Source organism: Scyliorhinus canicula, chromosome 8 (genome assembly GCF_902713615.1).
Source record: "Scyliorhinus canicula chromosome 8, sScyCan1.1, whole genome shotgun sequence".
NCBI classification, from domain to species: Eukaryota; Metazoa; Chordata; class Chondrichthyes; order Carcharhiniformes; family Scyliorhinidae; genus Scyliorhinus; species Scyliorhinus canicula.
In genome coordinates this window covers 196,549,350-196,562,633 of record NC_052153.1, presented here as the reverse complement: position 1 = coordinate 196,562,633, position 13,284 = coordinate 196,549,350, and the positions used below count along the sequence as shown (strand labels likewise).

The 13,284-nt window shown below is 47.9% G+C and overlaps 1 protein-coding gene across 1 annotated transcript in view; it reads right to left on the bottom strand.

Moving 5' to 3' along the window:
• The window catches only part of LOC119969955 (otogelin-like protein), a 199,464-nt gene that overhangs the window by 91,656 nt on the left and 94,524 nt on the right, over positions 1-13,284 (bottom strand). The window contains exons 12-13 of the mRNA XM_038803921.1: positions 10,812-11,027; positions 1,795-1,975 (exon numbers count right to left, since the gene is read on the bottom strand). Coding sequence (XP_038659849.1) covers positions 1,795-1,975; positions 10,812-11,027 — 397 coding nt within the window. The remainder of the gene's footprint in view (positions 1-1,794; positions 1,976-10,811; positions 11,028-13,284) is intronic.

Below are 13,284 nucleotides of genomic sequence, written 5' to 3'. Positions count from 1 at the left end.
ATTCAGTACCAGTCCCTCTGGATTGAAATTGCACATGTCACTCCACTTTTTAAGAAGGGTGAAAGGGGGTAACCAGGGAATTATATCAGTTAGCCTAACATCTGTAGTTGGGAATTTGTTGGAGCCTATAATCAAGGATGGGGTAACTGGTAATTGAACACCTTGAAACAAGCCAATCAGGGAGAGCCAGCATGGAATCGAGAAGGGAAGGTCAAGCCAGACTAATCTTATTGGATTTTTTGAAGAGGCGGCTAAGGTAGTGGACAGGGGAATATCTACGGTTGTCATTGATTTGGACTTCCAAAGACATTTAGAACATAGAACATACAGTGCAGAAGGAGGCCATTCAGCCCATCGAGTCTGCACCGACCCACTTAAGCCCTCACTACCACCTTATCCCCGTAGCCCAATAACCCCTCCTAACCCTTTTTTGGGCACTAAGGGCAATTTAGCGTGGCCAATCCACCTAACCTGCACATCTTTGGACTGTGGGAGGAAAACGGAGCACCCGGAGGAAATCCACGCACACACAGGGAGAACATGCAGACTCCGCACAGACAGTGACCCAGCGGGGAATCGAACCTGGGACCCTGGCGCTGTGAAGCCACAGTGCTATCCACTTGTGCTACCGTGCCGCCACATTTGATAAAGTTCCACACAAGAGACTGTTAACTAAGGAGGAAGCCCATGGAGTTGAGGGCAAATTATTGACATGGTTAGGAAATTGGTTGAGTGACAGGCGACAGAGAGTGGGGGTAATGGGTAGTTACTCTAATTGGCAGGAAATGATTAGTGGCTAATTAATGACTAATGCCACAGGGATCTGTGTTGGGGCCTCAATTATTCACATTATTCATTAATGACTTGGATGATGGCAGAAAAAGTCAAATATCCAAATTTATGGACGATGCAAAGTTAGGTGGCATTGCAGACAATCTGGAGAGCAGAAAATGACAAGGAGATATTGACAGACTAGGTGAATGGGCAAACTTATGGCAGATGGAATTCAAAGTAAGCATTAACCATTTTGGACCAAAATAGGATAGGGCAGAGTACTTTCTAAATGGAAAGAGATCAGGTACAGTGGATGTCCAAAGAGATTTAGGGGTTCAGGTGCATAGGTCCTTAAAATGCCAGGAACAAGGACAAAAACTCATCAAAAAGACTAATGGAATGCTAGCTAGCTAGGATTGCAGTATAAAGACACAGGGGTTATGCTGCAGCTTTATAAAACCCTGGTTAGACCCCACTCAGAGTCACAGTGAGCAGTTCTGGTCTTGGAATGGATATTTTGGCCATGAAGGGAGAGCAACGTAGGTTTACGAAAATGGTACCTGGATTACAGGGGTTGAGTTACAAGGAGAGATTCCACAAATTAGACCTTTTTTGTTAGAATTCAGAAGGTTAAGGGTTGATCTGATTGGAGTATTCAAGATATTAACAGGGAAAGACAGAGTTGATAAAGAGAAACTAGTTCCACTGGTTGGAGATTCTAAAACTAGGGGGCCTAGTCTAAAAATTAGGGCTAAAGCGTTCAGGGGAGATGTTAGGAAGAACGTCTTCACCCAATGGTAGGTTGTAACTCTCCCACAAACAGCAGTTGAACCGAGATCAGTTGTTCATTTGAGGTAGACAGATTTTTGTCAATCAAAGATAGTAAGGGATACGGGCCAACGGCAGGTATATGGAGTTAGGCCACAGATCATCCATGATCTCATTCAATGGTGGGTCAAGCTCGAGGGGCTGAATGGCCCACTCCTGTTCCTATGTTCCTATGTTTGAAGGCTTTCTTACATGTTGGCAACACAGTTTTTCGTTTGTGGATTGAAGTACATGTTCTCAGGACAGTTGCATCCTTCCAAGTAGCCTGACGACGGAAGATAAGGACAGGCACTTCCGGTACTGAGGTAGTAGCAGTTTCTTTTGCATGAATATTTGGTTAAAGCATACACCATGTTCCCAGTGCATTCCATTGCTGCATGGCAGATGGGAAGAAAGGGAAGAGGAATTAGTGACGAGGTTGACAATCTGTTCATATAAATTGGACTGAAAACATTTCATTAGTTAAGCAAGATTGGGATTTGATCCCGATTTCCCATTTACTGTGCCAATTCTGCCTCCACATGGACTTGTACACACCTCATTTGAAGGCCCCCAGATCTGTTGGCCCCTATACTCCCCTTGAGCAGGGTTTCATCACATGGAGGGGTGTGGGGTAGTGCCCATATGTGTGTAGGGGGGTGACATTACCCATGGGTAGAGGGTGTGGAGCACCCACAAACTCACGTAGAGATCAGGGCATGCTTTCAAAATGGTGGACCGATCTCTGAGGAGCAGGTCTGGCTAGTGTGTTCAGCTTCACAGTGATGAAAATAATTCTAAGGGTAGGATATAACTAAATGGGAACAAAGTCCCATAGCGAGAGGGTTTAGCCACGCGTTTCCCGATGCTCGCAGCAGGGAACAGGCGACTGAGGCGACACATATCCCGGTTTGGTGCGCGGAGGAGCTCCGCTGATCTCAATTCATCAGTTTAGCGAGAGATTGGGACGGCATTTTTGAATGGAGCTCGCAAAGCGATCCCCGATCATCTGCGCAGGGCAACCCCGGCCAAATCGCCACAACGCAAAACATGCCAGCTTGTCACCTTGGCAGTGCCACCTGGGTGCCAGCCTGGTACTGCCAAAGTACCCAGGTGGCGCTTCCAGTTGGCAGGGACACTGCCAGGATACCTGGGTGGCATCATTAGTGCCAGGGCGCCACCCTGCCCAAAGGACATGCTGCTGGGGCCTCCGATCCCCTGGGAGACCCCCACAAATGCAGTTCCGACTGATGCCCGTTTGTGGAGACCAGTACTGAACGCCCATGCTGTCCAAGGTGAAGGAGATAGATCACACGCCTTGACTACCTGCACATTAAAGTGAGTCTAGCAGTATTAATATGCAGATTTGCTGAAAGGTGCTCCTGCCCACAAGAGGCTGGATTTAAATCACAGCGTCTCATGAGATTGCTCTGGATTTTGCAAGGCATTGGAAGCTGGGTAGATCCTGGGAGCGGGGTCTCCCTACTCCTCGCAGCCACATTATGCCACGGAAAGCAGCCTTTCGGGTGCAGCGTGGCTGAAGAATCAAGCCCTAGATGGGGGCTAGCCCGGTGAGAAACTCCCCAAGGCCTACAAATGTGACCAAGTGTGGTTAGATAGCAGTGGGGAACTCGCCAACCGAGAAACTCCCAGCAAATCACGCTACAAATGACAGATTCTCCGCACCCACCCACCCCCAAAACTGCCATGATCAATTTGGAGACTCCCGCCCACAGTCTTTGTGTAAATTTCTTATGAGTTTTGTTGGAAGATTCCTAGCTGTATCTTGGCTGAGGTAGTTACTTCTAATTGGTTTATTTACACTATGTGCAAAATATACACAATGAGCTAAGTACACAGATCTCTTCTGTAGAAGGATCATTTAGATTTGAAACATTAACTCTGTTTCTCTCCACAGACGCTGCCACACCAATAATAATCTTTATCGTCACAAGTAGGTTTACATTAATACTGCTGTGAAGTCACTGTGAAAAGCCCTTAGTCGCCACACTCCGGCACCTGTTCGGGTACACAGAGGGAGAATTCAGAATGTCCAATTCACCTAACAGCACGTCTTTCGGGACTTGTGGGCGGAAACCGGAGCACCCGGAGGAAACCCACACAGACACGGGGAGAACGTGCAGACTCCGTGTGGTAGTCGGTATTAGGTGTATGACTGTACCTAGGTTTGAGGTACCTGATGCTGTAAGATCATTGGTGTTGGAGGTACCTGATACTTTAAGATCATTGGTGAAGCCTGCTTGCTGGTTCCGCCCAGAAAGGCAGAGTCTAAGAGTCTGTGTTTCCCTAGCTGCTGCATTCTGTACCTGCGCTGCTGGGGGAAACATCTAGTTCAATAAAGCCTTCAATTGTCCAGCAATCTCGCTTCGGGAGTTATTGATCGTGCATCACTCCGCACAGTGACTCTAGCCGGGAATCGAACCTGGGACTCTGGCACTGTGAAGCAACAGTGCTAACCACTGTGCTACCGTGCTGAGTTTATCCTGCATTTTCTGTCTTTATTTCAGATTTTCAGCATCCACAGTATTTTGTTTTTTTCTCTTCACAGCACTCCTCTACACTGCTGATGTCACTGTTACATCACTTATTATCATAACTATTCTGCTAAGCTATTACACTACATGCATATTGCTAAGCTTTTATAAACATTGCCAGAATGTTATTATCATCGACTTCAGGAAGTGTAGTTTGGCACACACTCCCGTCTGCATCAATGGCTCCGAAGTGGAGATGGTCGATAGCTATAATTTCATGGGGGTCACCATCAACAACAGTCTGTCCTGGTTCACTCACGTTGATGCAACAGTCAAGAAAGCCCAACAATGTCGCTACTTCCTACGGAAGCTAAAGAAATTCAACATGTCTGCATCAACTCTCACAAACTTCTACAGATGTGCCATAGAAAGCATCCTATCCGGCTGCATCACAGCCTGGTATGGCAACGGCTTGGCCCAAGATCTCAAGAAACTGCAGAGTGTGGTGAACTCCGCCCAACGCATTACACAAGCTTGCCATTGATTCTGTATACATCTCCCGCTGCCTCAGGAAGGCAGACAGCATTATCAGAGACCCCACCCACCCAGGCATTGCCTTCTTCCAGACCCTTCCATCAGGCAGAAGGTACACAAGTCTGAATGAAGACCCACACATCCAGACAGCTTCTTCCCCACAGCTACAAGACTCCTCAACAACTCCCCCTTGGACTGATCTGTTCCCTGTAAGAACACTATTCACGACGCCCTATGTATTTGCTTTGTTTGGCCCCTTGTTCCGCACTGTAACCAATCACTGTTTGTCGATGTACCATTTCTCAATGTTCTCTGTTGATTTTTTTTTTAGTCTACTATGTACGTACTGTGTACGTTCCCTCGGCCGCAGAAAAATACTTTTCACTGTACTTCGGTACATGTGACAATAAATCAAATCAATCAAATCAAATCAATAATGTACATTGACATGCTGGCACATGGGAACAACATAGGATAAACTGTCATTTAGAAAGGTATGGACTATTCAGGGATAGCCAGCATGGTTTGGTAAGGGAAGGTCATGCCTCGCCATTTAGATTTAATTATTTGAGGAAGTGACAAGGAGGATCGATGAGGGTAGTGTAGTGGATGTTGTCTGCATGGATTTTTTTAAGGCATTTGATAAGGTCCCACATGGCAGACTGGCAAAAAAAGTGAAAATCCATTAGATACAGGTTAATGTGGCAAATTGGATACAAAATTGGCTTAGGAACCGTAAACAAAAAGTAACGTCTAAAACTGATAACACATGACGAGTGCAATTATAAAGCAGCACTGTTTTTAATCCTTCTAAAATAAGTCAAGATTATCATAAAGCTAAAATCACTTCTTAACTCGAATGATATGCCATTTTTAGACACTTGAAAGACACTTACATGGAACTAAAGAGGCAAGATTACCATTTCTTTATGCATGGTGGGCTAGATCGATGCTTTCATTGACAGTTTTCCCAAAGTGACAACAGTGAATAGTCATATATGGGATCACAGAACAAATTCACATAGGGAAACAGTTCCTGGGTACTGCCAAAACATGAATAATCAATTGCCATGACTCCCTGGGCTAGTGCACAGTCAATTCCAGCCCTTGACCCGGGGTCACAACACAACTGCAATTAGATGTTATTTTAAAATACCTCAAGGTCCTTGGCTGAGTCCAATAAACTGCTCTCACCTGATTTGTAAATTTTAAACACAAATAATCTTTTATTATTTAACAGTAATATAAGTAAACTGACAAAAATGTCACTGACTACCTAATATCCCTTTTCCAAATCCCCCTTTCCAATTGCCCCACTCTACAATCGCCAAGTTTACTGATGACATTACCTTAGTGGATCGGATCTCAAACAACGATCAGTCAGGACACAGGAAGGAGATAGAGAGCCAGGGAGCAATGACAACAATCTCTCCCTCAATGTCAGCAAACTAAAGACCTGGTCACCGGCTTCAGGACACCCCTGTCAGCATCAATGGGGCCGAGGTGGAGATGGTTGACAGCTTCAAATTCCTGGGTGTAAACATCACCGACAATCTGTCCTGGTCCACCCACGTCAACGCTACCACCAAGAAAGCACAACAGTGCCTATACTTCCTCAGGAAACTAAGGAAATTCGGCATGTCCACATTGAATCTGACCACTTTTACAGATGCACCATAGAAAGCATCCTCTCAGGGGCTGCATCATAGCCTGGTATGGTAACTGTCCGCCCAAGACAGTAAAAACTACAGACAGCCAAGTCCATCAAGCAAATCCACCTCCCATCCATTGACTCTGTCTACACCTCCCGTTGTCTTAGGAAAGTGGGCAGCATAATCAAAGACCCTCCCACCCAGGTTATTCTCTCTTCCAACTTCTTCCATTGGGCAAGAGATACAGAAGTCTGATGACACACACTACCACACTCCACGCTGTTACCAGATTCCTGAATGACCCTCTTATGGACTGAACTGAACTCTCTGCTCAGCTTCTCAACTGTGTTTGAACTGCACTCCATATGCTTCACCTGATGTCTGTGTCTATGTATTTACATTGTGTATTTATCATAGAATCATAGAATCCCTGGAGTGCAGAAGGAGGCCATTTGGCCCATCCCGACTGCACCCCCCCTTGGAAAGAACACCCTATCTAGACCTACGTCCCCACCCTATCCCCATGACCACATTTAAACTTCCTGGTCATGAAGGGGCAATTTATCATGGCCAATCCACCTAACCTGCGCATCTTTGGGCTGTGGGAGGAAACCGGAGCACCCGGAGGAAACCCACGCAGACACGGGAAGAATGTGAAAACTCCACACAGTGACCCGAGATCGGAATCGAGTCTGGGTGCCTGGCACTGTGAGGCAGCAGTGCTAACTACTGTTCCACTGTGCCGCCCTCTATGTCACCGGTCCGTGCCTGTAAGTCTATTTTTAAAACCCTGTTTCTTATTTAAAAATTTAGTTTGTCCGTATGTAATTTGGGGCTTTCCTCCATTGAAACCGAAGACTGGAATTGAACCCCGGTCCCTGGTGCTGTGAGGCAGCAGTCTTAACCACTGTGCCACCATGCCACCCTTATTGTGCGTCCAATGTTCTTTTGGTGCATGGAACGATCTGCCTGGACTGTACGCAGAACAATACTTTTCACTGCCTTGATACACATGACAATAGATGTAGATGTAAATCAAAATCTACACAAATTTAGACAACACAGAGGGAGAGGGTTGCGGAGAGAGAGGAAAATAATGATGAAATAAAAGGGTGAAGGCTTGTCAATGCACGAGGCTGGCTTCTAGTTAAAAGTCTTTCACGAATTCAAGCTTTCGTTTCAGTATTTCTTCCTTCCATCATCAAGACGACGTTGCACCGCTCAATCACGCTCCTGCTTGCTACACGGGCGTCATTGTAGTGGTTAGCCACATCAGGCTGAGGCTTCTAGATAGGCATCATCAGCCACGATTACAGCGGACAACCCCTGTTGCCCAAGAGCCACCTTACACCCATAGCTTCACCTCAAACGTGTCTCGAACCTTCAAATTCATCAAGATGAAAGCGTTGTGCATGCTGCATGGGTACTGGAAACCTACGTGCATGATGTGACTGCACATTGAAAATGAAATGAAATGAAAATCGCTTATTGTCACGAGTAGGCTTCAATGAAGTTACTGCGAAAAGCCCCTAGTCGCCACATTCCGGCGCCTGTCCGGGAAGGCTGGTACGGGAAGGTGGAAACCCTATCAATTGACGTACGGCACCCCCTCATGCACTGGTGCCCACAAGGGGACATATGTCCCATCGATCAGCCCCTGCTCCTGGGAATGCCAGCGATGGTGGCGAATCCTTTTGCACGGGCAACCTGGTGGGCTCGGTCCACACTAAAGGTGACATTTTGCACTGCCCGAGCATATAGGGCATCCGTCATGGTTCAGATGCATCTTTGCCTAGAGATCTGGGAGATCCCGGACAGGTCCTTGCTCGGCACCTGGAAGGGCCCCAAGCCATAAAGGTTCATGGTGACCGTCACCTGTCCACGGGCAGGGTGGATGGGAGCAAGGGCGCAGTTGGCAGGTGGGGCCTGTTGCCAGCTGGTGTTCCTGCGAGGTTGGCTGGCTGGTAGTGCCACTGGTGGGGCACCCGCCCTGGGTGGGGGAGAACAGTGTGCGAGGGAACATGGCAAAAGCCACGGTGCATATTGGGGGTGCTCTCGACAACCCCCCCCCACTGCCCTTGTAGTGGGGCAGCGCCATGGATGGGTCCACTGAGGGCTGGCAACACCTGGTGGCCACTGGTTGCACTGGGCTATGCATGTCCCGTTGATGGAGCAGCTGGCGTCCAGGGGATCGCCTGGGGAGTCTGGGGGACCATACGGCTGGTGGCACTCTGCACATTCATGGGACACAGTGGCAGTCAGTTGAGTGCGTAAGCAGCTGTCTGTCTTGCAGGCCATGGAAATGGCAGTCCATTACCGGCTACCCCAGTCACCTTGAGGGCACCCCGACTTCACGGCTCTTTTGCTGGCCGACCCCCCCACTCCCGCTACTCCTTTCGGCCCTGGCAGATGCCCCCCCCCGCCCAGCCAGTGGCACAACTGACAGCCCACTGTTGCTGGAAACCTTGGAAACGTTTCTTACCTCTCCTCGCTCCCTTTCTTACCACCCCTCACTCCCTCGCTAGCCACGGCACCCGCTCCCTGTTGTTAAATGTCACAAGTGAACCTCGCCTTTGTCACCTCCACCTGGCGGAGGTGGAGCTTCGTGGGAGACGGGAGACTACTGAGTCTGTCACACTAATGAGATACGAATGGCCATTACCGTACAACTTGCATGCCCACGGCAGCACGGGCATAGAATACATTCACAACGCTATCGAGGTGCCGGAGAATGGCATTCTGCTGGGTGCCCGGCACCGACCTCTATTTTCGATTGACGTCGTATCCTCCGTCGTATCGCGGGCCATGATACCGCCTTTGGCAGATGAAGAATACAACCCATATTATCTATTGCTAGACCAAAGCAGCTTACTCAAGTACTTCAGGGGTCAGCTAAAAATCACCCATGTTAAGTAAATTATTATCAAGGATATAAAGTACTATCCAGGCTGAAGTAATTTACAATAAAATGTCATTAAATAAAGACGAAATGAAATGAAAATGAAAATCGCTTATTGTCACGAGTCGGCTTCAATGAAGTTACTGTGAAAAGCCCCTAGTCGCCACATTCCAGCACCTGTTCGGGGAGGCTGGTACGGGAATCGAACCATGCTGCTGGCCTGCTTGGTCTGCTTTAAAAGCCAGCGATTTAGCCCAGTGAGCTAAACCAGCCCCTGCTCGCCCCCCACTCCAGCCCCAAACCAGCCCCAACCACCAGATCAAGGTGCAAATGTTAAAAGCAATAGGTTAATTTTTAAAACTTAAAAATTAAGTTTGACAGCTGCTGTAGAAATAAATCTTTGGAGAGAAACTAGATTAATTTTTCTGGGCTTGTTCATTGATCAGAAAACATCAACACAAACAATATCACCGGAAAACTGAGCCATGTTGAACTTTCTCATCTTGCACTAATCAGGATGCTTCACAAGAACACCAGTACAAAGGGAAACCAACCATTTATACTGCATGGGTACTGGTGGGTTGTCAATTGCATTCTGGTTGGTACAGATGATGCCATTGAGAATGCGCCAGTTGATAGTGACTGAGAGTTAACTGGCAAGCATTGTTTGAAATTTAAACCAGGCAGCTTGACCGTGATTGGTCATGGCATTGCCCTGAGGAATGGATCAATGAATGGCTGTCACTTGTTTTGTTTGGCTGAAAGGGGAGCAATGTACTGCTGCATTGTGCACATGGCAAAGTCTCTACCAACCAGAATCCACTTACCAACCAATCAGCAATTTGTTGTCGTACAGTTTCAGTTACTGAGCTGGATTCTCCGCAGCCTGCGTCAAAATCGTGTTCAGCGCGGGGGTGGAGAATCCAATTTCACGCCGAAATCGGGCCCGGCGCCAGTCCGGCGATTCTCTAGGACCCGAGAATCGGCATGATCGGTGAGTAATCCGCGTGGTTGGGGGGCCATTGCCAGAGGCCAGTCCAGCTATCCTCCGCTCCCGACCGGCTGAGTTCCCGACGGCATGGTTCTAACCACCTATCGCCGGTCGGGATGCTCATGTGGCGGCGGTGGACTCAGTCCACGGCCGCACTGATGGGGGGGGGCGGGGAGATCAGACACGAGGGGGCCTTATTGGCGGCTGGGGGACAGATTGGCCTGGTCAGATCTTCGGGCGCACGGCCGATCTGGGGGGGGGGGGTCTACATTTTTAATCTGCCTCTGTAGTCGGAGTCTGCCATGGCGCTCGGCGCGGCTGCCGTTTGCATACACGGACTCAAAACCGGATGTGCGGGGGCCCGTATCTGCAGCTAAAGCTGCTTAAACTACTCTGGGTCCCTGCTAGCCCCCTGCCGGGCAGAGAATCGGCTCCACTTTTTTCTAGGAATCTTCAGAGTGAAACGCCAGCATTTTTACGTGTGGGGACATCAAGTCCCATTTTGGGAGAATCCAGCCCATATTGTTTTCTCCTTTATGTCGGTATTCTTGAAAGGTGTCATGATGAGTGCAAGACAAAAAACTTTGGCATGTCTCTTTTTTCAGCAGTGCGACCAAACAACAGACAATATCATGAGGGCAGTCAGAGAAGATACTTACTGCACGCCGGAACTGCAGCTCGGAAGTCAATAAACGTACCGTACAGGAGGCAGATATGAGCATAGTGAGCTAGAGCTGAGCACAGACAGGTTTCAGGGTTTAAACAGCTGCAAACATCGTATCTGCACTGATCATAAAAAGGTACCGGATTGATGAAGTGACAGTTCCTAAATATGTGACTTTTGATGATGCTGCATTTCTCTTTTGCATAAGATTCTGTGACAAAGAACAAAAGCAGAAGTGTGTTTTACTGTCCATGCACGGACTTTAGAATGCTCACACCACCAAGGCTCACACAACTGTCACCCATACATTTCTATTCTGGATAAATCTTATGAACAAACTTACTTTTCAATAAATGTCTTTGATTTGAACATCAAAATTCCAGAAGAACAAAGGTTTTTGTTGTGTGATAGCTTCCTATCAGCATTCGTTTAGCACATGAAACTTCAATGATAATTTGTGTCACATTGTTATTGTCAGTTTGCTCCTTCCTGGAATAGTTCTCCAGATAAGGTGAGGTGATGCACTTGGGCGGGACAAACAAGGCAAAGGGAATACACGATAAACGGCAGAGCCCTGGGAAGCACCGAGGATCAGAGGGACCTTGGTGTTCATGTACACCTGTCCCTCAAGGTAGCAGAGTAAGTGGATACAGTGGTTAAGAAGGCATATGGTAAACTTGCCTTTATTAGCCGAGGCATACAGTTTAAGAGCAGGGAGGTTATGCTGGAACTGTATAAAATGTTGGTCAGGCCACAGCTCGAGTACTGTGTACAGTTCTGGAATCCACATTATAGATCATAGAATAGTAGAATTAACAGTACAGAAGGAGGCCATTCGGCCCATCGAGTCTGAACCAGCCCTTGGAAAGAGCACCCTACTTAAGCATAGGCTTCCACCCTTTTCCCATAACCCGACCTAACCTTTTGCACACTCGGGGGCAATTTAGCATGGCCAATCCACCTAACCTGCACATCTTTGGACTGAAATAAGAAACTGGAGCACCGGGAGGAAATGCACGCAGATATGGGGAGAAAGTGCAAATGCCACACAGTCACCTGAGGCCGGGATTGAACCCGAGTCCTTGGAGCTGTGAGGCAGCAGTGCTAACCACTTGCCACTATGCCGCTTATGAAAATGAAAATCGCTTATTGTCACGAGTAGGCTTCAATGAAGTTACTGTGAAAAGCCCCTAGTCGCCACATTCCGGCGCCTGTCCGGGGAGGCTGATACGGGAATCAAACCGTGCTGCTGGCCTGCTTGGTCTGCTTTAAAAGCCAGCGATTTAGCCCAGTGAGCTAAATCAGCCTGATAGCACTGGAAAGGGTGCAGAGGAGATTTACCAGGATGTTGCCTGGGTTGGAGAGTTTTAGTTATAGAGAGAGATTGGATAGACTGGGATTGTTTTCCTTAGAGCAGAGGAGACTGAGGGTGGACATGATTGAGGTGTATAAAATTATGAGTGGCATAGATAGAGTAGACAGGAAGAAATGTTTCCCCTTGGTCGAGTCAATGACCAGGGGCAGAGATTTAAGGTGAGGGGCAGAAGGTTTAGAGGGGATGTGAGGAAAAACCTTTTTACCCAGAGGGTGGTGGGAGTCTGGAACTCGCTGCCTGAAAGGGCGGTGGAGGCAGAGACCCTCAGAACATTTCAGAAGTATTTAGATGTGCGCTTGCGATGTCAAGGCAGACATGGCTTTGAGCCAAATGCTGGAAAATGGTGATTAGAATAATTAAGTGGTGGTTTGGACCAGTGCAGGCAGGATGCGCTGAAGGGATTTTTCTGTGTTGCAGACCTCTATGGCTAATTAGGATTTGTGTGGTTTAGAAGCGAGCTCTGCCAGTTGTTCACACTGGCAGGGTCTCCTGGTCTGGCCGGTGGCGCATGCTCTCTGCGAGTTACCAAGCGGGAGTGGCGGATTCAAGGGGAAATCCCATTGGCAGCAACGGAACCAGAAGATCCTGCAGTCAGCCAATTGCAATCCGCTTCCGGGAAAAACACCGTGGGGAGGCCAGAAAATCTTGCCCAATATCTTTGAACGCCATGAATCACCTGAACTAGAACGTGACTGAATTATTACCTGCCAATGGCATTAATGCTCTCTTGTATGTTGGCCGATAAATTCAGAACAGTAAGTCCAGCAGTATTCTGATCTTCCATTCCTTTATGAAGACAGTTGCCCTGTGCATAATAGCTCACTTGGCTAGACAGCTGGTTCATGGTGCCGAGCAGAGCCAGTAGTACGGGTTCAATTCCCATACCAGCTCAGGTTATTCATGAAGACCCGTCTTCCCAATATTACCCCTCGCCTGAGGTATGGATGATCTCAGGTTAAACCACCACCCAGTAGGCCAACCCCCTCAAAGTGGAAAGCAGCGTATGGTCATAAAATCATAGAATGTAATGCAGAAGGAGGACATTGGGCCCATCGAGTCTGCACCCTACATAAGGCCACACCTCCACCCTATT